General features: G+C 31.0%; 1 protein-coding gene across 1 annotated transcript in view; it reads right to left on the bottom strand.

Moving 5' to 3' along the window:
• Nucleotides 1–409: 409 nt before the first annotated feature.
• Nucleotides 410–22,751, bottom strand: part of LOC136988634 (uncharacterized) — a 49,336-nt gene continuing 26,994 nt past the window's right edge. Inside the window, exons 5-8 of the mRNA XM_067286544.1 lie at nucleotides 18,730–19,168; nucleotides 8,111–8,245; nucleotides 1,750–1,834; nucleotides 410–1,645 (exon numbers count right to left, since the gene is read on the bottom strand). Of these exons, the coding sequence (XP_067142645.1) occupies nucleotides 1,433–1,645; nucleotides 1,750–1,834; nucleotides 8,111–8,245; nucleotides 18,730–19,168 (872 nt within the window). The 3' untranslated portion in view covers nucleotides 410–1,432. The remainder of the gene's footprint in view (nucleotides 1,646–1,749; nucleotides 1,835–8,110; nucleotides 8,246–18,729; nucleotides 19,169–22,751) is intronic.

Genomic DNA, 22,751 nt, shown 5'->3' with positions numbered 1-22,751 from the left:
GAAAGACTTACGAAAAAACAAAAATGTTTCATTCAATAACATATTAATCTCTCTTAAAGCATTTAATTCATTGATAATCTATAAACTCTCAAAATATTAAAAATCTCAAATGCAACAACGTAAAATCTCTCATGTGAAAATTTATATAATTTTCCATCTGGCAGTTTCATTTTATTATTAAGATTTCAGAAACTTAACAATATTCAATTTTTTTTTTCCATTTTCATATAAATTGAAAGCAAACAAGTGAACTTATAATTTTAAACATATTGGAAAAATTACATTTTATATATGAAAAACTGCTTTCAAATTTTATCATTTAACAATTTTTTTTTTAAGAAAATGACTTCAAATTCTAACATTTTATCATTATATTTCATTTTAAATCATTGTCGAAAGAAGAAAAAAACAAAATACCGACATAATACAATTATCTAACGAGGGAAAATTTTCCGAAATTGAGTTGCCAGTATGTTAATATAAATGCCGAAAGATCAAAAATTCATTACAAACTAAAAAATATTCCAATTACACAAGATTAAAAGCCAAGAACTGACTGACTATGAAAGTATTTAATAATGAAAATTTTTATTTAAATTATGTTTTTCAATATAATCAAAATGATTTATAATTTGTTTTGTGAAATTTCAGATTTGGTAAGAAAAATGTTTCAAATTAAGCAGACACTTGAAATTAATGAAGAAAAATAATCAATAATGACTATGATGCAATTATAAATCATAATTTAAGTAAAATATAGAACACATCAATTCAATTACTAATGAAAACAAATCTTTCTTTTGTCTTCCTTGAAGAATGACCAAAGAAGACATGATTGTCATGGTAGCAAAGTATTGCAGTGTCATCACACGGTACGAAATTCACGAAGAAAAGACGCGAATCTGGCAAAACGACAATCATAAAATTCTTTTCAATATATATTTTAAATTTTGTCATTGAACATATTAAGAGAAGACAAGCAATGAAATTAAAGAATACATGCATTTAAAATATCTCAAAATAGAAAATCTTAATTAGACTTTAGAGTACATTTATTATTATTAATTTGTTTTGATAAAAAGTAACTCGTTAATGGCACGCTGGTATATTTTAATATATATATATATATATGATTCGATTCACATATGATCAACATATGGTAACTATTATTTTTCTTTGTTTTTTCTTCACTAAATAACTGAATCAATAGGCACATTTTTGGTTAGAGCATAACAACTAATTACAAATGAAACAATAAAAAATACTGTAGATGCTACGTATGAACTGGAGCAAATTCTTTACACTAGCTGCACTTACAATGAATAAACTAAAGAGCGCAAGCAATAACATCATATCTTTTCCTTGAACAGTTATTCTTTGTAAAATATAAAAATCACAAAAAACATTCAAGGCCACAATCTTGCTCTCATTTTCAAGATGGCTGACCAAATAACATGTATTTTTTTTCCGTATTTTCTTGTCCTCTGGCTTCATTGTTAAGTGAGAGAGCGTTCCACATTCCTACAAAATTTGGTGGTGGAAAAGGGGACGGTGGTGACATGACAGATGAAGACAGATGATGATCAGTCATTCGTGGACTTGACTGTTTTAAAGGCCATGTAGACGTTTTGCTTGCACGTATTTCCTAAATTATACAATGATTCATAAATTCATTAAATAAATTCTATGAAAATAATTTTTTCACAATACTAAACTATTAACTTATTAGCATATTAAACTTTTATTTACCCATGATATGTCTGGAGCTTTATTAATTGGGGTTGAAGGTTCTGCATGAGTTATATCTTGTAGGCCATCACTACTACTGTGTCGTCTATAATCATCAAAGGACAACGTTAATATAATAATTTCACTATTATTAATAAATAACACTTTTCATTTATGAAAAATATAAAAATAAGTAAGAAAATTAAGATTGATGGTAAAATTTAGAGCTATCAAAATAAAAAGCTGATAAATTTTTTTAAAATACTACACTCTTCGAATAAAATTGTTTTATAAAATTATTATATACTTATAAAATTATTATGTACATAATATTACTGAAATAATTTCTAATCTAAAATTATTATTACTGAATATCTTCAACAGCAATATTTTAGCAAAAGGATTTGCATGTTTAAAAATAAAATGAAAGCTGTAAATCTACAGATATTATAATAATCATCACAGGTGTAGATATTTATCACCATCATTAAATTTTGAGAAATACGTGTATTATACCGTATTTTACGGACTATAAGACGCAATTTTTTCTTCGAAAAATTGCCTCCAAAATTCAGGTGCATCTTATAGTCCGTAGCGTCTAATAGGTATTTTTTTTTTTTAAATTGCTTAAAAATTAAGGTGCGTCTTATAGTCTGTAAAATACGGTAATTATCATATTTTCATAAAATGATAAAAATACTACAATCCCCCATCAGTAAAAATTAAAAACAATTTATTTTTCAAAAATATTTCAATAAATAAAATTAATTCTTATTTAATACAAATAAAAAAATTTAATGATCAAGTAAATTATGGCGAAGAGTATATTCCTGTCAGATGTGCTGTTTGGCATGTAAAACTGAACAAGTGAGACTTGACCTTTGTCTTTTAGAGGAAAACTGGCTTGATGAATAAGACTTGGCCACAGACTGGAAAGTGTTGAGAATACTTATACAGGGTGGGCCAGCGAAAACGAAACGGCAGAGTGTTCGTGTTCGTCCAAGCAAAACGCTCGGACAGGTCGATTTTACGCTCGAGGGGACATCTTTTGCAATAAAGTTTTTGCGATTCTGAATACAACAGACAACAAAAAATTTTAAAAACTCATTTATTTTGTATTAACTAAACAAGCATTTATTTTGAAAAAAATGTTTGTTTAGTTAACATTCAGAATCGCAAAAACTTTATTGCAAAAGATGTCCCCTCGAGAGTAAAATCGACCTGTCCGAGCGCTTTGCTTGGACGAACACGAACACTCTGCTGTTTCGTTTTCGCTGGCCCACCCTGTATATTAAGATATTGTAGATAGAATCCACCAAATTTCCTAATATATTTTTTGTACATATACAGCACTCCAATTCATTTCATTCTTTTGCTTACTCATTTTTTGCTCCTCTGTCTTGTTTTCCATTGCTCTCAGCAGAGACGTTAGAATCTTGCTCTTAGTAACATGACTGCAGTTAGAATTTTTTGGGTGACTTGGGTGACTGACTGATAGCTATCTGACAAGTTAAAGGAACTTGTACAACAAGCATAGATTATTCTTTACACTAGTGATAAGTTCAAATTTATTCTACAGATTCTGTAATTTATACAGTAACTCTTGCAACCGACCCTCAGTAACAAATCTATGTTAGTTTGTCCTATGGATCAAGGGTTTTTGTTTAAAATGGCAATCTGTAAAAAATGCATTTTTATAAATTTAATGTTTTTCAATAATTTGGATCTCATCTCACTTACAATATTGAAAAATACTATCAACATTGCAATGTTTATCAGAACTTTCGGAAGTGCTATCTGAATTACCATATTCACTGAAACTGCTCCAAAAAGAGTTTATATTCAATCAGACTACTGTATAAAATATACAAGAAGGATATTAAAGTTTATTATTAGAAAGAGTTCTTGTTTTTACTTATATATGATAAATGAAGTAAATTAAATATGAAAGACAATGAATTTATATATTAGTCATTACAGAAATAAGCATGTAATTGATGGAAGACTGGATCATCAGGCAGTTAGGCATTTGTTTCATGGGCAATGAAAGTGGATCTGTTTATGGCTGTGCTATATTTTTTTAAAAATTAAACCACATTTTTGTTGTTATTTAACTGTAACTGTTTTCTATAATAAAAGTAAAATCTGTAATTATTATTTCCAACTGCTCCTATAATTTTAAAAATACTTATGAATACGTTTGTTTGGATGTAATAAAGCTTTATAAAAAAATAAGTTTATGATATCAATTATAAATGAAATTTATAAACAAAAATCATGCATCAGAGAGGTACAGTCAGAGTCATACTTATGCATTAGATGCATGAAGAACAGCCTGAATGCTCCAATAAAGTTAACTTTGATAAAAGTAAGAAAATAAACAAGAAAAGAAAACACGAATTTCATTATGTAAAAGTTACAATGATAAATATCAGGCTCCAAGTACTGTACCTTTGCCTCCAAGGCCCTGAGTGCCAGAAATCAGTCTCCTTACTTACTTGAGATAAGAAAATATTGAACTGTGCCACAATGAGTATATAAACTAGAGCAGTGGTATTCAAACATTTTAACAGTGCGACCCCAAGGTAATTTTCCACGACCCCAAATGGGGTCGCGACCCATAGATTGAATACACTGAACTAGAGGAATGAAACAGGACAAATATTCCTGTTGTGTACAAAGTTTCTATATTTCTGTATACCAATAATAAAATTATTATTTTTAATCAAAAATTTTAAATGCTTTATCCTTTTTATTAATTTGGACCCCTAGATTCAGGCCAAAATCATATGGCTGACCTTCATACTCTAATGCATTGTTAGACTCTTGTAAAGAGTCTTGCAAGAGTCAAGCATTTTGGACTCGAGCAGAACTGTACTATATTTGACAGGGAAGTGTCAGTCTTTATGCAAAATGTGGTTTTGACTATTAAATACTTTAGATTTCAATTTACAACTGTAACTGGAAAATCTGTTGTAAAAGTATAGAAAAATTTTAAAAAAATGATTATATTTTTATGTCATTAATTTTAAATTTATTTTAATATACTCTGGTGATAAATAGAATTTTTAATTATTTCACTAATGATTAGTAATTATATAATTTTCAAAATGGTTTGGAAAAATTTTAAATACAAGTTTGCCATTATTAGGATATAATATATCAGTTCCAACCAAACAAAATAAAATTTGAATTGAATAATAACTAAATCATGGATTTAGTTATTAATTCAATTGAATGGTAATAATGAGCAAAAAAAAAAAACTATTTGCAGATATAACAATTTTAGATCAAAAAATTAAGTAAAATGGATGTCCAGAAAATTTCTTGGAAGATTTAAGTCATTTAATTATGAACAGTTACAACATCCAATGAAATGAGTTAAACAGTTAAACAACAAATAGTTTCAAATGATTTAGGAAACAACAATAATATAATGATGATGATGATAAATTGTGAGTGAGAATTAATTAATTTTTGTGTAGAGTTTAGATATATAATTTTATTATAAATTTTGCAATTAGATTGTTCTCAATGTATATTCCCAATATTGTCATAAAATTTGTTTAATAATAATTAAACAATTCAAAAAACACACATTCTTAAATTAATACTTATTTACTATTGGTAATAAAGAAAAAATTTTAAATATCATTTTTATTCAAAGAATATTGTAACAAATATGTCCTTGAAGAATGAAAACCTTAGTTATGCTAATTAATTTGGGAAAAATTTGCAATGTTTTTCTAAATAAGGCAAAAATTTCCAATTTAGCAAACATTTTTAATTAAGCTAAAATAAACACTACAAAAAACTTTAAATTTCATATACAAAGAAGCATAAAAGTAGGTAGACAGTTGTGAATTCTGAGAAATACAATGTTTGATGTTCATTATTGTTATTTTTATCTTTAATTATTTTGTATTCCTTATAATGTGATTTAATTTATGTATAAAAATAAATGTTTTTTATCTATGTTTTTTCCATAAGAACAATTGTATACCTACTTTTGTACTCTTCTGTATATAAAAAATAAATTGAACATTGCTTGAAAATTTTATAATTTATTATAACTGTAATAAAGTTTCATTATTTAATTACTGTATTGTTATTTTAAGAGTTATTTAGATCAACAAAAATATTTCACAAATTTTAAATACAAAATTATAAAAATTATTCATCAATAAAATTAAAAGCAATTGTCTAACTCTTTCCCATATTTGTATTTCTTCATATCTTTCCTTTAACTTCTAGGTCTTTCTTTCTCTGTGTTTAATAATATTCTTTCCCCACACATACTATTATCTGCTATTAAGTTTAGTAGTCTGTGTTTTATCAAATGATAAGATATGTTTGATATACTTGTATATATTTGTATGCATCATTGTATGCATACACATCTATTTCTTTTTCCACCAAAATACTATTGCAGACTTTTGTTTCAAATTCTAGTTATATCTAATAATTCTGTCTACTCTTTTTACACCACCTGTTTGGCACTTTTATGTTTTTTCTAAAGCAAGTTTTCAGCAGTCTTTCTCTTTCATTTTTCCCCTCCAGTATTTTAAACTTAAAACACATCCTTATATCTGCATCATTCCTTAACCCATTTGCACAATAAAATCTGTTATTACTTTTCCTTGTTCATTTCATCTTTCCAGCTCTATCATAAATTCTTCTTTATCTTCCCTAATAAAATTTACTTAAATAAAAATGAAGATTATCAAGATAATGTTATCTACATTTCAATTAATTTGTCATGTATACATTTTAGTTCTTTCACTTTATCCATAACCATAAAACTCACTCCATTTCTATCTATTGTCTTTTCCTAAACAGTACAATCAGTATCCTTTTCTTAATTCTCTTTCCTCTCTCCATTTCCATTTTGCTTAATCCAAATGAAAAATGTTAATTTTCTGTTCTCCATTGCCCCCACAATCTCATTACTATACCAGTAAATGATGTAATATTCACACGCAAAATATCTAGGTCATTTATCTCTTTTAAACCAGTTCATAATTTCAGTCTAGCTTCTTAATTTGAAGTCTGTGTCAGACCTAATTAGCTGGTAGCTAATTAAACTTAACATAGTCTAAAAAATTTAAACAACTTTTGTTATTAATTATATTTCAAAGTACTTAACACCTAAATATTTTATAAATCTGATTCATCTAAAACAAACTGAAAATTTTGCTATCACAATAACAGCCTGCCTGTGAATAGACTTTTCAGTTGTAGTTATTACAGATATAAAATACTGTTTTCACTAATAGTTAAAAAAAAAAAGCCTGATGACATCATTATTGACACTATACTTTCACTTTATGCTAACAAACAAGAAACAAATCTGTTATATTAATAGCTTTTAATTTTTATTAGTTTTAGTATTTTTATCATTGTTATATTCTTTTAATATCCAATTTCTATCTACAATAGCAAGTATTTAATTTTCTTTTAATGTAAAAGTGATTACAAAGGTTTTTACAAAATGGAGATATTACCATAAAAATGTTCAAACATCTGTTCAAATATACAAGGAATAGCAAAACAGTGACAATAGTAATATAGAATCTAATAAATTAAAACTAATTGATAAACATTAACTATATTATGAGGACCAGAATTCTTAAATCAACCTAATACTAATTTACTTTATTATATTTTATTAATTGCATTCTCTAAATTCTGTGACTTTCACTTAAGGTTAACATCCTTATGGAAGACACTTCCATCGTTATCAAGATTTTCTCATAAGATGATGATATATCCTCTCCCTTCCTGATAAACTAGGAACAAATCACCTAAATTTGAAATGGCTATACAATCAAAAAATTTCATTCAGGTTGGTTTACTTTCAAGAAACTCAATCTGTATAAAACAGAATGGAAACCTCACATCATTCAAGCCATAAGATTTGAGTTGTAAGAGTTTGGTCAAAAACAATAGGAAATTAGTAGTTGTGACATAAATTAACAGATAAGGTAATAATTGTTCCAAACCAAAATCTTTCTTGTAAATGATACTTATTGATCAACCACTGAAGACAGTAAAACAATTTGTCATTCTCTCTCTTGCCCAATTGTTGAGTGTGAAAGCATGTTCAAATGTAAAGAATTACTTGATGTTAATCCTTTAAAAATTCAAATAAATGTATGCTGATAACAGAGCATTTGTCATTCTCTATCCAAAACCTATACAACATTGATGTTTAACAATGTCAATGTCATGTATGTTTGGGATGTCCTTTATTTCATGTAGAGGTTTGTATAGACAAACTGCTCAGGCCTAACTGCAATTGTCAATAAAACCTTAGATCTCACATTACAATAATTTTCAATTTTATAAATTAGTAATATTCATTACAAAAATTACATTTTACCTTTGTCTCACAGAAGCTACCAAATCTCGACCAACAAGATCTAAGCCCAATGAAAATACATCGTTTTCTTGACCATTATTGGAAGATGCATCATCACTAGAGCTGCCATTTTCACCAGGTGCTGTAGGCCATCTCCTATTACAAGATTTCAAAATAATCAATTAAAATCTAAAAACTCATATACCGTATTTTACGGACTATAAGATGCATTTTTTTCTTCGAAAAATTGCCTCCAAAATTCAGGTGCGTCTTATAGTCCGTAGCATCTTATAGGTATTTAACCCTTTCCCTGCCGTTTGCCACGCCCCCTTATTTTGTAAAACGGCCAAGGTCAAAATAGGTAAATCAGGCAATATTATTTTAAAAATTCACCAAAAATTAAATTATTATTTGATTCATATGAAAAAAATCACATATATTTATCAATATAGTTAGTTTTAAATACGACATTTTTCAATAAAGTTTGTTTGAAAAATTTATGAGAAAAAAAAAATAATATATGATAATTGACATTCAAACTTGAAAATTTGTTACTTTTTGTCAAAATTAACATTGTCTGGTTACTTTATTCTTATTGTCACTGAGCCAGAATGACGTAGAATATTGTTCTGTACAATTTGATATTACATTTATGCACGTACGTTTATTCGTTGTAAAATTATCGCACATTATATCAAACATTTGTTTCAAATCTGAACTTTATTCAGCTTTCATTTAATATAATTAACTAATATATTTTATTCATTTCATATCAAACAAGACTATATATTTTTGTAATAAACATATGATTACCAATAGCAATAGATGTAACATTTGCTAATATTTTAGATTTAAAAAAAAATTAAAAATTAAAAATTAAAAAAAATATATAAAATATCAGAACTGAAGGTCATAACTTAAATATTTACGATATATTAACATATTATAGCTGAATAAACTTATTATAACATAAATCAACTTATTATAGTAATATTATTGCATGAATATGCTAAAAATAAAATAAAAAATTATCAGAAAATGAAAAATTAAGAAAAAATAACCGATAATTAAAATTTTTTAAGTCGACAAAACTCCACCTGGACAAAAATATGTAGAATGAACGATAAACAAGACGATGCCGTCAAGTGCTGACATCTATTGTCGATAAATTTTATAAAAATCGATTGTTAACAGGGTAACGATCAATCGGTACCCTGGCCGTTTTGCTAAACGAATAGGGTAACGATAGATCGGTACCCTGGCCGGGAAAGGGTTAAAAAAAAAAAAAAAAAAAAAAAATGCTTAAAAATTCTTCAAAATTAAAGTGCGTCTTATAGTCCGTAAAATACGGTAATCTGTCAAATTGTGATTTATCAATATAATGTTGTTCAAAGTAAAGTTTTGTAATGTGTTTGATAAATTATTTTGTACTACTTGAGCTTATAGCTCAAAGCATTATAAAAAAGCCAATTTACTCCTAAAAAATATGGGATTTGTACTGATGATTTAGCAGTCATTAAAATTTAACAATTTCAAAAAACTTCTATGAAATGCTATAAAGAAAAAAAATTAACTTCTTAAATAAAGTATAGATTAAACAGTTTAAATTAAAAATGAATTTCTGTTTCTGTAAAAAAAAAACAATTATTTTTTTATATTCTTTATGATCTGTTTTCATCAGGATATGATTCATTATTTAACATTTGGCATCTTTATTATTAATCCAAATCATTCAAACACTTCAAGTAAAAATTAATATGTTAAAAGTGTTTGTTTTATTTCATGAAAATAACTGAATATTTTCTTTTCTTGTTTCATAAATCATATTTATAGACTGAAAAGTAATTACAGTAAAACCTGTCCAAAACAGAACCTGTCTCATTTTTCGTGCCCATTTTCCACTAGGTGCTCATTTGTGTCAGGGAGCAAGGACATTGTCACTTTGACCCTACTATATCTCAAAAACAAATTCATAAACCCCTATTTTTTATTACATTTCAGTTTAAATAATGAATTAAAATGTTTCATTTTTATTATTTGAATTCATCACCACAATTAATAGAAAATGGCAAAACTTTTATCAAAATCAACCAATCAAATTTTGAAAATGAACATAATTCTGTAAGCCACTTAAGAGTTTTTGCTAATACTCTGACTCAATGATCTCTGTAAAGAGACTGTCAAAATATTAAGTAAAAAAAACATTGCTAGTATAAATAAGTCATAAAATTTCTATTTTTCCTCTGATCAATAATGATAAACCAAAATTACATGTCATTTGATTGTTTGTTTGTTTGTTTAGTTAATTTACAACAATGCAATCTTGGACGATCTGCCTAGGGGAAATGCCTGCCGGGAGGTTTTTTTAAAGGGTAACTGGCCCCTATTCAGGCATTACAGACGTGGAGAAAACCCAGGACGAGGTGCAAACCCACGACCAAACTCCCAGTGTTCAGGGACTTGCTTGGTCACTAGTGGGCTACATGTTATTTGAAATGTATCTGCAATTAACATTGCACACAACATTCAAAGAATTATTTTCATAATAAATATGTTTAACATATAAACAGATAGATAATTACTATATTTCTTGAATTATAAGATGCCATCAATTCTAAGTTGCACAATGATTTTAAAATTGAATTTAAAGTTTTTCTAAGACAACAAAAATTTTTAAATAATCAAATTTTGTTAAATAAGAAGTTATAATAACAATACAAATACCATAAAATAGGCAATATTTAGCAACCGTATTTCCATACTTTTCTGCATATACAATAACTTTTCAAGTTAGCGTTATAATGTTCTATTAAAAATAAATATGCATGTTAAAGGAGAAAAATAAGTTTACATTAAATGCTTATTAGCAACAAACTCATTTAAATTAATATAATTGGTGAGCTGTGCAGATGAAAATGTCTGCCATTGAGACATAATATACAACATACTCTGCTTCTGATGACGGTTGATTGTTGTTTTGGATTTCAAATGTAAGATGTATCTCTATTTTAAAAAAATAATGGGTTAAAAAAAGGGATTAAGATGTCTTAGAATTAAGGAATTGCAGTATTAATAAATTACAATTGTTCAAATAAATTATAAATAATTATTATTGCCAAACTGCAATAAAAAATTATCATTTATGGAAATACATTTGCAAATATTTTGTAAACTGTTAAATTTATAAGATTATTTTATAAGCTCATTTTTCAAGATCAGAATAGAACATGAAAAATTAACTGAATTAAATTAAATGTTATTTAGATAGAGTTAGATAGCCTAATAAATAGGATTTGACAATTTGGAGGGCTTATCATACCAAGTCCGACAGAAAAAAGGGACCAGATCTTTTACAAATAAGCCCTCTAAATTGTTAAATCCTATTTATTAGGCTATCTAACTCTAAATTAAAGTTGTGGGCTAAAAGTGTCGTTTATTATTATTTATTATATAAAGCTGAAAAAATGGGCAGTCCCTTTCTTTCTGTCACAGTATGTCAAAAACAGCCACAGGGGCATCCCTAGCTATTATTTAAATTAATTTAAATTAACAATATAAATTATTTTATATTTATTTTATATTTTTACAGCATAATATTCAGTATATTATTATTTTCATTTGTAATTTAGTATGCCCCGATACCTGCATCGGGCCTTTTGACTTGTAATATAATAAATATTTTGACTCAAAACAAGCAAAAAAAAAATTTTTTTAAACAAAGATTAAGTTTGGTAACCTTAAAAAGTAGTATGGTTGATATTTGTTCAATAATAATTTATTTAATTAAATCAATTTTTTCTCCTTAGCATTTCTTGAATTATGTTATTACTCGTAAAACTGCAAAACTTAATGATTCAGTATGAAAACTAAAACTAAGAAATATGACAGTTTCAAAAGTTGTTTAACTTTTGAAATAAATATCAAAAATTATTTTAAAATCAGAAATTTGACTTTTATTTTAAAACAATATATATGTTATGGACAAAGTGATTAATCGGGCATTATTCATAATGGCCAAAAAGGGCACGCAGTCTGATAAATATTGATTAATTTATCAAATTGACTGGTCATTATGAATACTGCTAACACCTAGTCGGGCAAAGTGATAATAATAAGTTGAGGAATGATCATCCAACATACGCTAGCCAATCGGCACTCTGAGTTGCGTGTGCGTATCGTGTTTAGTACCAAATTTTAAATATGATTAAAAAAACTCCACTTATTTCATTTAAAAACAGTTATTTTTTGTGAATTATTTCAAAGTGCTATTAACTGATATTCTTAGAGTAACTTAGAAGTAACTTTCATTTTTGACTCTTTCACTTTTTTTTATCATTGACAAATATGCTGATTTTGTAAAAATTTGATTGTTCTCACCTTTTTCTGCTATTAACTCATTTAATTGGTTGTTGAAGCGAGTATTCATATCACTTAATGATTCCTCCATGATCGTTACTTTTGTCAAAGAAGAAAGATTAACTACTGGTCACATAAATTTAAAATTCAATACTAAATGCAATATGCATGCACAACTAAGATGTAAGTTCTGATTGGCTAGCGTATGTTGGATGGTCACTCCTCAACGTATTATTATCACTTTGCCCGACCACGTGATAGCAGTATTCATAATGGCTGGTCAATTTGATAAATTATTGAAATTTATTACAATGCCCAATTTGGTTGGTCATTATTCATAATGCCCATATTAATCATTTTGTCCATAACACATATATATATATATATAATATATATACATAATAATATAACTGAACAGTGTATATATATGTAGACACTGTCCAGTTATATTATTATGGCCACCTATCTAGTATCCAGAATATGTGTCTTTCACAGTATATACAACTCAACAAGTCGATGAAGAGATGATATCTGTGCTCGTGCAGATTGTAGTGCATCCTGGAGTTCCTCCAGGTGATTTGGTGAAAGATCCATTCATCTGATGTGGCATAAAGGTGGTCCCACAGATGTTCAATAGGTTTGAGATCTCGGGAATTTATTGCCTTGGGAAAAACATCTGTTTCATGCTCCTTAAAACACTCATTAACAATTCTGGTCATATGGCTTGGTTCATTGTCTTGCTAAAAGATCAGCAACAATCAATAGATAACCATTTGCATTCAGGTGCCCTCCAGAAGTATCAGCGGACCCAATTCATACCATGAAAACATTCCCCAGACTACACTGCCATTTCACCAACCAGCCTCATGTCAATAATCATATCTGGGTGTTTGTTCTTAGATGTTTCACATCTGATATGCCCATCCACTTGATGGAACAGAAACTTTGACTCATTGGAAAAGACACCCATTGATAATCTTCCAAGTCAAATGTTGGTATTGCTGTGCAAACTGGTGGTGTTTTTTCAATGAATGGTTACAATTGTAGGAACGGACACTAACAAGGAGACTGCCAGACGTTCACATCTCTGATTCTAATGAAACTTAGCGAACATGTGGCCCTAAACACAAATAGTTCCTTGTCCAAATTCTTTCTTTCTTTCTTCTTTTTTTGTTACTATGGAGACTCTAGCCTGTTGGCTTTTTCTCCGAGGCGCACTGCTTAGTTATTAGACGAAGCGGTTAGATCGGTACACAAAACCTTCCAAGGCTTCCATGTGTTGACGGGAAGAAAGGTCAGTTCGTGGCGAGTATATGGGAGTTCAGTTGCGAACGATGGACAGGTCCAAGGTCAAGGAACGACCCAATTCTTGGCAGGCCCCCTCGTACTGCAGGCAAACTAGCCAATAGTGAGAAGTTTCAGACAAGCCACAGTGGAGACAATCAGGCGAGACGCGCAGGCGTCGAGAGTAAAGAAACCCGTTCAACGGGGCTGTATCAGTGCAAAGACAGACCAATAGGGTTTCAGTGTGATGTGACAATGCGTGATAATAGATCCAAGGGGAGAAAAGACAGAGATGGTCGTGACTTTTACTCTGGAGAATAGTGGACCAGGTGACAGTGTAAGTACAAATTATCGATTCCCACAAATTACAGATGGGGCCACGTGCCATGAGAGGCCTCCACCAGGAGCCGGTGGGAGTGTTATTGCTTGCTGCCTGGTCAGTGGCTTCGTTAATATGGATACCAACGTGACCTGGAGTCCATCCGATTTCAAGGGGTGTGGGATGTGTACTGACTGTGGCAGCAAGGTCAATAATAATCACCGGGGAAAAAAAACTGACATTGGCGACAGCCTGGAGAACAGATTTACCATCCGAAAGGATGGCCGTCGGACTGTTAAGTCGGGCGCTGATGTGGACAGCCCGTTGAATAACAAAAGCTTCCGCACCAAAGACGATGCAGTTGGAGTGGAGTGACCATGTTTTTTCCTTGACGGTGTGGGCCAGAACAACCACACCGAACGCCATCCGTAAGTGGGATTTTGAGGCATTGGCCCCAATGTGAGACCAACCCCGCCAGGTGGTTGCTTGTAATTCAGCGAACCGAGCACTCAAGGCTGCCAGAGGTTCACTGGAAGAGTTCGGGAAGTCGTCTAGATGTATGTGAGTAGCGACGCTTACAGAGCTCGGGAGCACATGCCTCTGACAATAGAGGTGAGAGATAGGAAGGCCTTCCTGATAGAGAACTCTGGAAGCATAAGAGCTCTGGAAAGGGCACCATCGGTAATAGTCTAGACTAGAGGCAGTGTGGAAGATCATGTGTAGAGGGCTATATTGGCCTCTCAAGAGTTGAGCGATGGCGTGCAATATGGCCCTCTGGCGCAGTCTGGACTGGAGTGGAATATAGCCGGACTCAGCGTATAATGAAAGAAGCGGTGTAGACTTGGGCACCCCCAAGGCAGTGCGAAGAGCTTCATGAATGGGTTTTTCGATACGGCGGATAGTAGTTGGGGAGCCCCATCCAGAAGAGGGGCTCCGAATTCCACCATCGGACTCAAGACGGTATAGACTAAGCGGAGAAGGTTGGCCCTCCTGGCGCCATTACGGCGAGAAGCGAAGAATTTAAAGAGGGAACCAGCACATGTCTCTTTCGTTCTCAAGAAAGTTTTGTGAGCATGCCAAGTGAAAGAATGTGAAAAGTGAACACCGAGTAAATGGAGAGAAGGACGCTGGGAAATGTTTCCCGAGCGAAGGGACAAAGTTAGTGGTGGACAATGATGTTTACGAGAAAAATCAACAGTGGCACTTTTAGCGGCTGAAAAAGATAAACTCCATGAGTTTGCCCAGTGTTCGAGGTGGTCAAGGGCTATTTGAGCGTTACAGGCAACTTGTGAGGGCCTAGTGCTAGAAGTCAGGATGTAAAGGTCGTCCGCGTACAGAACGGCGATGACGTTGGGGGGAGGACTGTTCAGAGGTCCACCATGCAGAATGTGAACGAGACGGGGGTGAGAATGCTTCCCTGCGGGACACCTTGAATATAGGCGTGGGGAGAGGACAGTGTGCCACGCCAGCAGACTCGAAAGGAACGATTTAAGCCAGGACAAGTGTCTCCCTCCCATACCTAAATTCTACAATTTCACCAAGAACCCCCCTTGTCCAAATAAAAAGACCCACTTCTTAAATGTTTCTGAAAAACAGGCCTTTGAAAATTGGGGTGTTTAGCTTATAAATTTAGAAGTTCTACCTATCCTAGGAATAGAGGTAGCTGACTGGATAAGATTCTAAATACTGGAGCTACATGATGTGGGATTGATTCTTTGCAACTTTGTTACACATTTAAAAAAAACCAAAGTTATTTTATTATTTTACCATATCATTAGCACTATTATTACTATTCTTATTCCTCTCATTTAAAGCTTATAAAATGAGATTAAAAATTGTGATGTCGTTTCCTGTTTAGTGAAAATGAAGTTTCTGTAAATTTAACGTTTTTATTTCTTCATATTTATTTTCAGATGTGATGGTATTGTTTTATTTGAAGTATAACAAATATGAGCACATGATAAAATTGTCCATAACATTAACAATTAAAAAAAAAATGCTGAAACTATGCTATCCTATTTTCATATCAGACTTGTCTTTTTCATGATTGTATCAGACTTGTCTTAACACCTGGAGATTACTTACTCGTGATATCATAGTATGTAACCACAAGCAAAAATATCTGAAAATAAATAAGAAGAAATAAAAATTTCATTTCAGAAAGTCCACTATTTAAAAAATGCCAGCATCTTTGCCCAAAAGTCAATGTTTTTTGAAGGTCTGATAGATAGCATACTTTGTCCATGGTAACTATACTTACATGGGTAGTCCCAGAAGTACCCGACCTAACAAGGACAAAAAATTTGGGAAAACATATCTTTATTTCTCAATATAGTCTCCTTTTAGCTCGATACACTTTTCCCAGCAATGTTCAATAGCTTCAGTACCCTGCTTATAGTGAGAACCGTCGAGCTTCTCAAAATAGTCATCAACTGCAGACTCCACCTCTTCATTGTTGGCAAATCTTTTACCACTGAGCCATTTTTTCAAGTTTGGAAAGAAAAAATAATCCAAGCAGACTAAATCTGGAAAATAAGATGTGTGAAGAAGCAATTCAAACCTTAACTCATTGATTTTGCCACAGCAATAATGGATGTGTGAACTGGTGCATTGTCTTGATGAAACAACAGTTTCTTTTTTGCCAAATGTGGCCACTTTTTTCTTGATTTCATCACTCAAGTGCTGCAATAAGTTTGCATAACACTCGCTGTTGATTGTTTTTCCTTTCTGAAGATAATCATTGAAAATTATCCCACATGCATCCCAAAAAACTGATGCCTTGCCAGCAGATGGAACTGTCTTTACCTTCTTCAGAGCCGATTCTCCCATTTCAGTCCATTGTTTTGACTGTTCTTTCATCTCAGATGTGAAGGGATGGACCCACGTTTCATACATGGTTATGAATTGACACAAAAACTCAGCTTTATTGCTGCAAAACATCGCCAAACACTCGATTGAAACATCCTCACGACGCTGATTTTGTTCCATTATGAGCAAATGTGGCACCCATCTTGCACACAGCTTTCTCATGTCCAAATTTTCAGTCAAAATGTGATGTACAGCACTTTTTGAAATGCCTACCATATCTGCTAGCTCTTGCACTTTGAGTCGATGGTCATCCAATACCATTTTGTGGATTTTCTTCACCATTTCTGACATGGTCACTTCATTTGGTCGATCACCCCGATGTTCGTCTTGGCAGCTTGTATGGCCTCGTTTAAACTCTGCCACCCAATATTTTATTGTTGTAAATGAGGGAGCAGACTCCGCAGAGTAGAATCTAGCTCAGTTTTGACATTGGTTAGACTGAGACCTTTCAAATGAAAGTATTGTATCACATAATGACAACCAATTTTTCCATGTTTACAGGTTCATTGAAATTGTTCACTATTGATGGCTGTCAAACAAATATTAAACAACATAGCATCTTCAAACTTAAGCTTTATAAGATTGGTACTTTTGACCATATTAATTTTTTTCAAACTACTGCCACCTATACATCAGGTTGGGTACTTCTGGGACAACACTCATATATATGTCAAACATGAAACATGCAGTGTATGACTTTAATGTGTACATTAAAGTCATACACTGCATGCAAAAGTTTAATGTAAGACTCAGTAGATACATTTGATTTTTGCACTAGGCAATGGTTGTACTGTCCAATCACATTAGTAACTGTAGTGGTTCCCAAACTTTTTTGATTCTAGGTGCCCTTGCTAAACGCAGATTTTCCCAAGGTGCCCTATGTCAAATTCCAACAAGTACATTAAATTCTAACATTATATAAATTTTATAACATTTCGTGGCACCCCTGTGAGGAAACTGCAGCACACACTTTGGGAACCACCGATGTAGTGTATTCTATCATATTTATCAAATACAAAACTAAATATTTTATTAAAACTAGCCACTACATTAAATAAAGGTTCTCTCCTACTTATAAACAGGTTAAGTTCCTAAGGTTTTATTGCAAGTCAAAATGTCCGTAAGTTGAAAACAAACCTAGAAAGTACATTTGTACACAGAATAACTTATTGTTAGTATTTGATCCTTCAATGTACTTAATATGTTACACTTGTTTGCCTGATCATACTGCTTAGTAGCAGGTGTTTCAAATGTGGGTTTTTTCACCTAATGCACTTACTGTTATAATGTCCAGTTTAGTTTCTAGATAACAGAGCAACACAATTTGCATTTATCTCTACTGCTAGATTTACTATTATGTTTTAGATAAATTTTTGAAGCACTAATCATAAAATTTTTAAAAAATTACAAAACAATAGCAAAAACACCATTATTCAACATTACAAATTTCAATGCCACCTCATAAGTGACAAGAGAACTTCAGAATTTGCATGAAATTTAAATTTTAGATACAAAGACAAATTGTTTTTAAGTCTGAAAGGTCATAAGTAGGGAAACACCTGTATGTATCTTTTTTGTCATTATCCAACATATAAAAATTTCATATATCAGTTTTAACATGGGAGATTACAAAATGGAGTTTTATTAAAAGGATAAATATGTTAAGAATATATCAAATAAATGAGTTATAAAATATCACTCTATATTTTTATTTTATTATTTTAATTACATAAAGTTAAAACAAATTAATAATTAACAAAATGTTAAAATAAAAAGAATGTCATATAAAAACAATTTTAAAAATATGAAATACCTTGCTATATTATTATCCCAACCAGCTGCTCTGTTTCCATTATTAACCACATCATGACTAGATTTCTGATTAGACACAGGTTGTTGATTAACTTGGTGGCAATCTAAATCTTGTCCAAATTGGGGATCAAAATGTCCCCATACCCAGTTATCATAACCGAAAGTTACTCCACTACTGCTACCACACCCAACTCTAGGCCAAGTTCTCTTTCCATCATATGCAGATGATGAGAATAATGAAGATGAAGTCTGACCAGCAGGATTAAATCTGGCTCCAGGCCAGGGTTGAGATGGTGGAAGGTTTCCAAACATATCTCCCACAAAGGCACTCTCTGGAGGTAATAAGGTTTTGTTAGAGACCTGCTCTCCTGGTTTATATGATAATAAATTTATAACTTCTTCTAATTCAGCAGTATCTCCTAATTCTTTTTGCGTACTTTCTGCAAAATATCAATAAACTATTTTAATATTTATTTTGTTTCAAAAGTTATAATTATTTTAATTATCATCATTTAAATTAAAATGTTAAACTACACAATAATATTTAAAAATTAAAAATATTTCTAATATTACTAAGTTACAATGTATAATTTTAACTTAGTAATATTTATATGTAATAACGACAATAATAATGCATAATGTTAACAATTATTTTTCTAATAAAACATTTTTAGAACTGTTTAATATTTTTTTTTACATTTTCATGGTTTCAAAATTGTACAATTTAAAATCAAAGTTCTCAAACTTTTATATGTTACAGTATCTAAAATATTTAACTTTTTTGAGATTTTGGATTTTTCTGGTAATATCTTTCAAATGTACTATTTAATTTTTCTATAAATAATTCTTAAACTCAACAACTCCAATTTTTACTGTATCATTAACTTTGGAATGAAAATCAAACAAGCTAAAACATTAAATATGATTTATGGAAACTGTTGTTCCCACTTAGGACTCAGCAGTACAAGAGCTAACCAAACTTTAAATATCTCAGGATAAAATATACAAGATTTAGATAAAAAAACAAATTTTGTAAAAAAAAAACTGTGTATGGAATATATACTTTTTTCGTTTATCAAGATAATTTTATTATTATATTAAATATATATTTAAAAACTACCAAATTATTATTTTTGTTTAAATAGTTTTTTTTTACAATCATTCAATCAATGTTTCAAGAGTTTTATTCTTATTTCATTATTTTTCAAGTAATTTTTACACACAGTAAACCACAGGTCTAATAAGTGTGAAGATTGTCCATGTTGAATTAGTGGGTTGTTTTCTCTGAAGAACCTTCCTGCATCATAGAAAAAACAGTAAGTTTATTACAATCAGCTCTATATAGAAGTTTTACTGAAATTACTTAGTTTGTACTGATGAATTTATTATTAGGAAATAAGCTCAAAAATTTCATGACAGTATAGTACACAGTCTTTAGTAATTTACTGCCTACAGTAATAACTGACTTTTAGATATCATTAACTATAATTTTGTTATAATTATAATTTTTCTATTGTCAAAAATTTTAAATTATTGTACAATTTTTCAAAAAATTTCTCCAAGTTATTCAAAGTCTGAGTTGCCAGGAGTTATATATAAATCTAGCTAATCTGTTAGTTTCACATGAAATTACAGTCAACTCCGCATAAGTCAACACCCGGATAACTCGACACCGTAGGTTAATTAGTCAGTTTTCTGTGGTCCCGGCCGACTTACATAGGCAATCATGTTATTAATGTTAAAAAACTCGGTTTACTCGACATCGTTTAACTCGTCACCACTGGATAAATCAACATACTTTTTCTGTTTCACACTTTTTAGACGTCTGATAAGTCGACTCCCCCCCTGAAAAATGAGTTCACACCACACAATAAGCTGTGTGGTGTGAACTCATTTTTCAGGAGGGAGTCGACTTATCAGACGTCTAAAAAGTGTGAAACAGAAAAAGTATGTTGATTTATCCAGTGGTGACGAGTTAAACGATGTCGAGTAAACCGAGTTTTTTAACATTAATAACATGATTGCCTATGTAAGTCGGCCGGGACCACAGAAAACTGACTAATTAACCTACAGTGTCGAGTTATCCGGGTGTTGACTTATGCGGAGTTGACTGTAAAAGAAATAAAATATGCATTTTGAAATTTTTAACGAGTTGTTTCTAAAATCATCACAATTATCTAATGCTAAATCAATTCTGTAGCAATGCTAACAATAATTACCTAATGTGTAAAAATTATAAATTCAAACAAAGCTATGCACAAATTTTTAAAAATACCTTTCTCAAATTTATTTATTAAGTGTTTAAATAATCAAAAAATGGCAACACACTGATTATTGAACAATCAATTACATTACTAATAAAATGTAACTAATTAGAAAATTATAAACTGTAAAATTTGACATCTATTATATTTTTTTTAATAAAATTTTACTAAAAACAAATCTTGGGTCTCCAACAGTAGCAGGTAAGATGTATTGTGAGTTGATGCAATTTTGTCCATTATGAATCTTATTTTTGTCAGTATGCACTTAATTTTTAGTTCTACATTTATACACTGCCTCACAGAGAAAATGCCAAACTATGAAGAAATGCTCAAAATGAGATGAAACTCGGACAAATAGAGAATCTAGTTCAGAACAATCAATTTTAATTTCAAACAATTAAACATCTCCTGTGGCCCAATACACAGGATTAGTAAATAGTGAGGCTGGGTGATACATTCATTAACATAATGTGGCATTGATTCAATCAGTGCTTGAATACTGTCTTGTGGTAGAGTGTTGACCATTTGATACTGACCTTAGTCCAGTTCATTACAAGGCTGTGAAAGAGCATTTATTCAGCATCCAATTGTATCCCATAGATTCTCAATTGGAGAGTGATCTGGTATCAAGCTGGCCAAGGAATCACCTGGACATCTTGAAAAGTATGCCTACTGATGTTCACTGTGTTGGGCTGCACATTATTCTGCCAAAAAATGGCATTGGGTATATCCTGAAGATGTAATAGTACAACAGGCAACAGCATCTCAATAGCCTAATAGTGGTCATCTATGTGTCCCTGATATATACTAGAGATGATTGGCTGTCGATGCTGATAGCATCCTAAATCATGTCTCCAAAACAGTGACAAGTTGTGTGGCACTTCAAAATAACAGAAAGATCAGCCTGATTGCAATGTTGCCTCCAGATCCTTACATGGCAATCGTCGCTGCTGAGACAGAATCTCAGTTTGTTGCTGAACAGCCCACTATGCCATTTGTCATGACAGACCACTGCAAGCACTCATGACAACGATGTGAAGGGCAGTCTTCACAACAGATGGCTTGACCACAGGCCTTTTCAGCCAATCTATAAGAAATTGTTGATACTAGAGCAACCAAATTTATCCATAAATTGCAGAATATTTCCAGCTGTGGATTGTAGAGCTCTTATTACATGGTGCTGGATGCATCAGCCTTGCATGTGTGCAATGCAATATTTGTCTCAGTGCTCCAGTTCCATTATGATGATGCACATTTCTTTCTACTGGCCACCATCTCCAAATCTGACCCACAGTTATAGCATCCTATAGTTTTGTGCTAAAATACAATGCAAAAACCACTTGGCTGTATGTAGATCTATGATGAAACCTTTAGTAAATTTGTCCATTTGATGAAATAGCTCTTGACAGCATCTTCACTCATTTTATCCAGACATGAAAAACAATCACAGAAAGCAGTTTCCATGGGTTTGACAACAACCCCAATGTTAGCTTTTACAGACTGGTTTTCCCTATTTATCATGCTCCCAGATTACATGATTAGCATGAAACTGCATCAATTTGCATAACTTGTTTGTTTGAACATACCCTGAAATTTGCATAATGCTGTCATAAAATCTTTTATAGTGTGCATTTTCTCCGTGAGGCAATATATAATAAAATTAATTAGTAAATGTACAGATCAATTATTAGTCTACATGGTTTTCAAACAGTAATTATACATCTACTGACACTTTAATATCTTTAATATATATAACAAT

This window comes from Centruroides vittatus, unplaced genomic scaffold, assembly GCF_030686945.1.
Source record: "Centruroides vittatus isolate TY-2023 unplaced genomic scaffold, ASM3068694v2 scaffold_373, whole genome shotgun sequence".
In the NCBI taxonomy this organism is placed as follows: domain Eukaryota; kingdom Metazoa; phylum Arthropoda; class Arachnida; order Scorpiones; family Buthidae; genus Centruroides; species Centruroides vittatus.
Note: the sequence above shows the minus strand (reverse complement) of the source record. Positions and strands in the feature narration are given on the sequence as shown.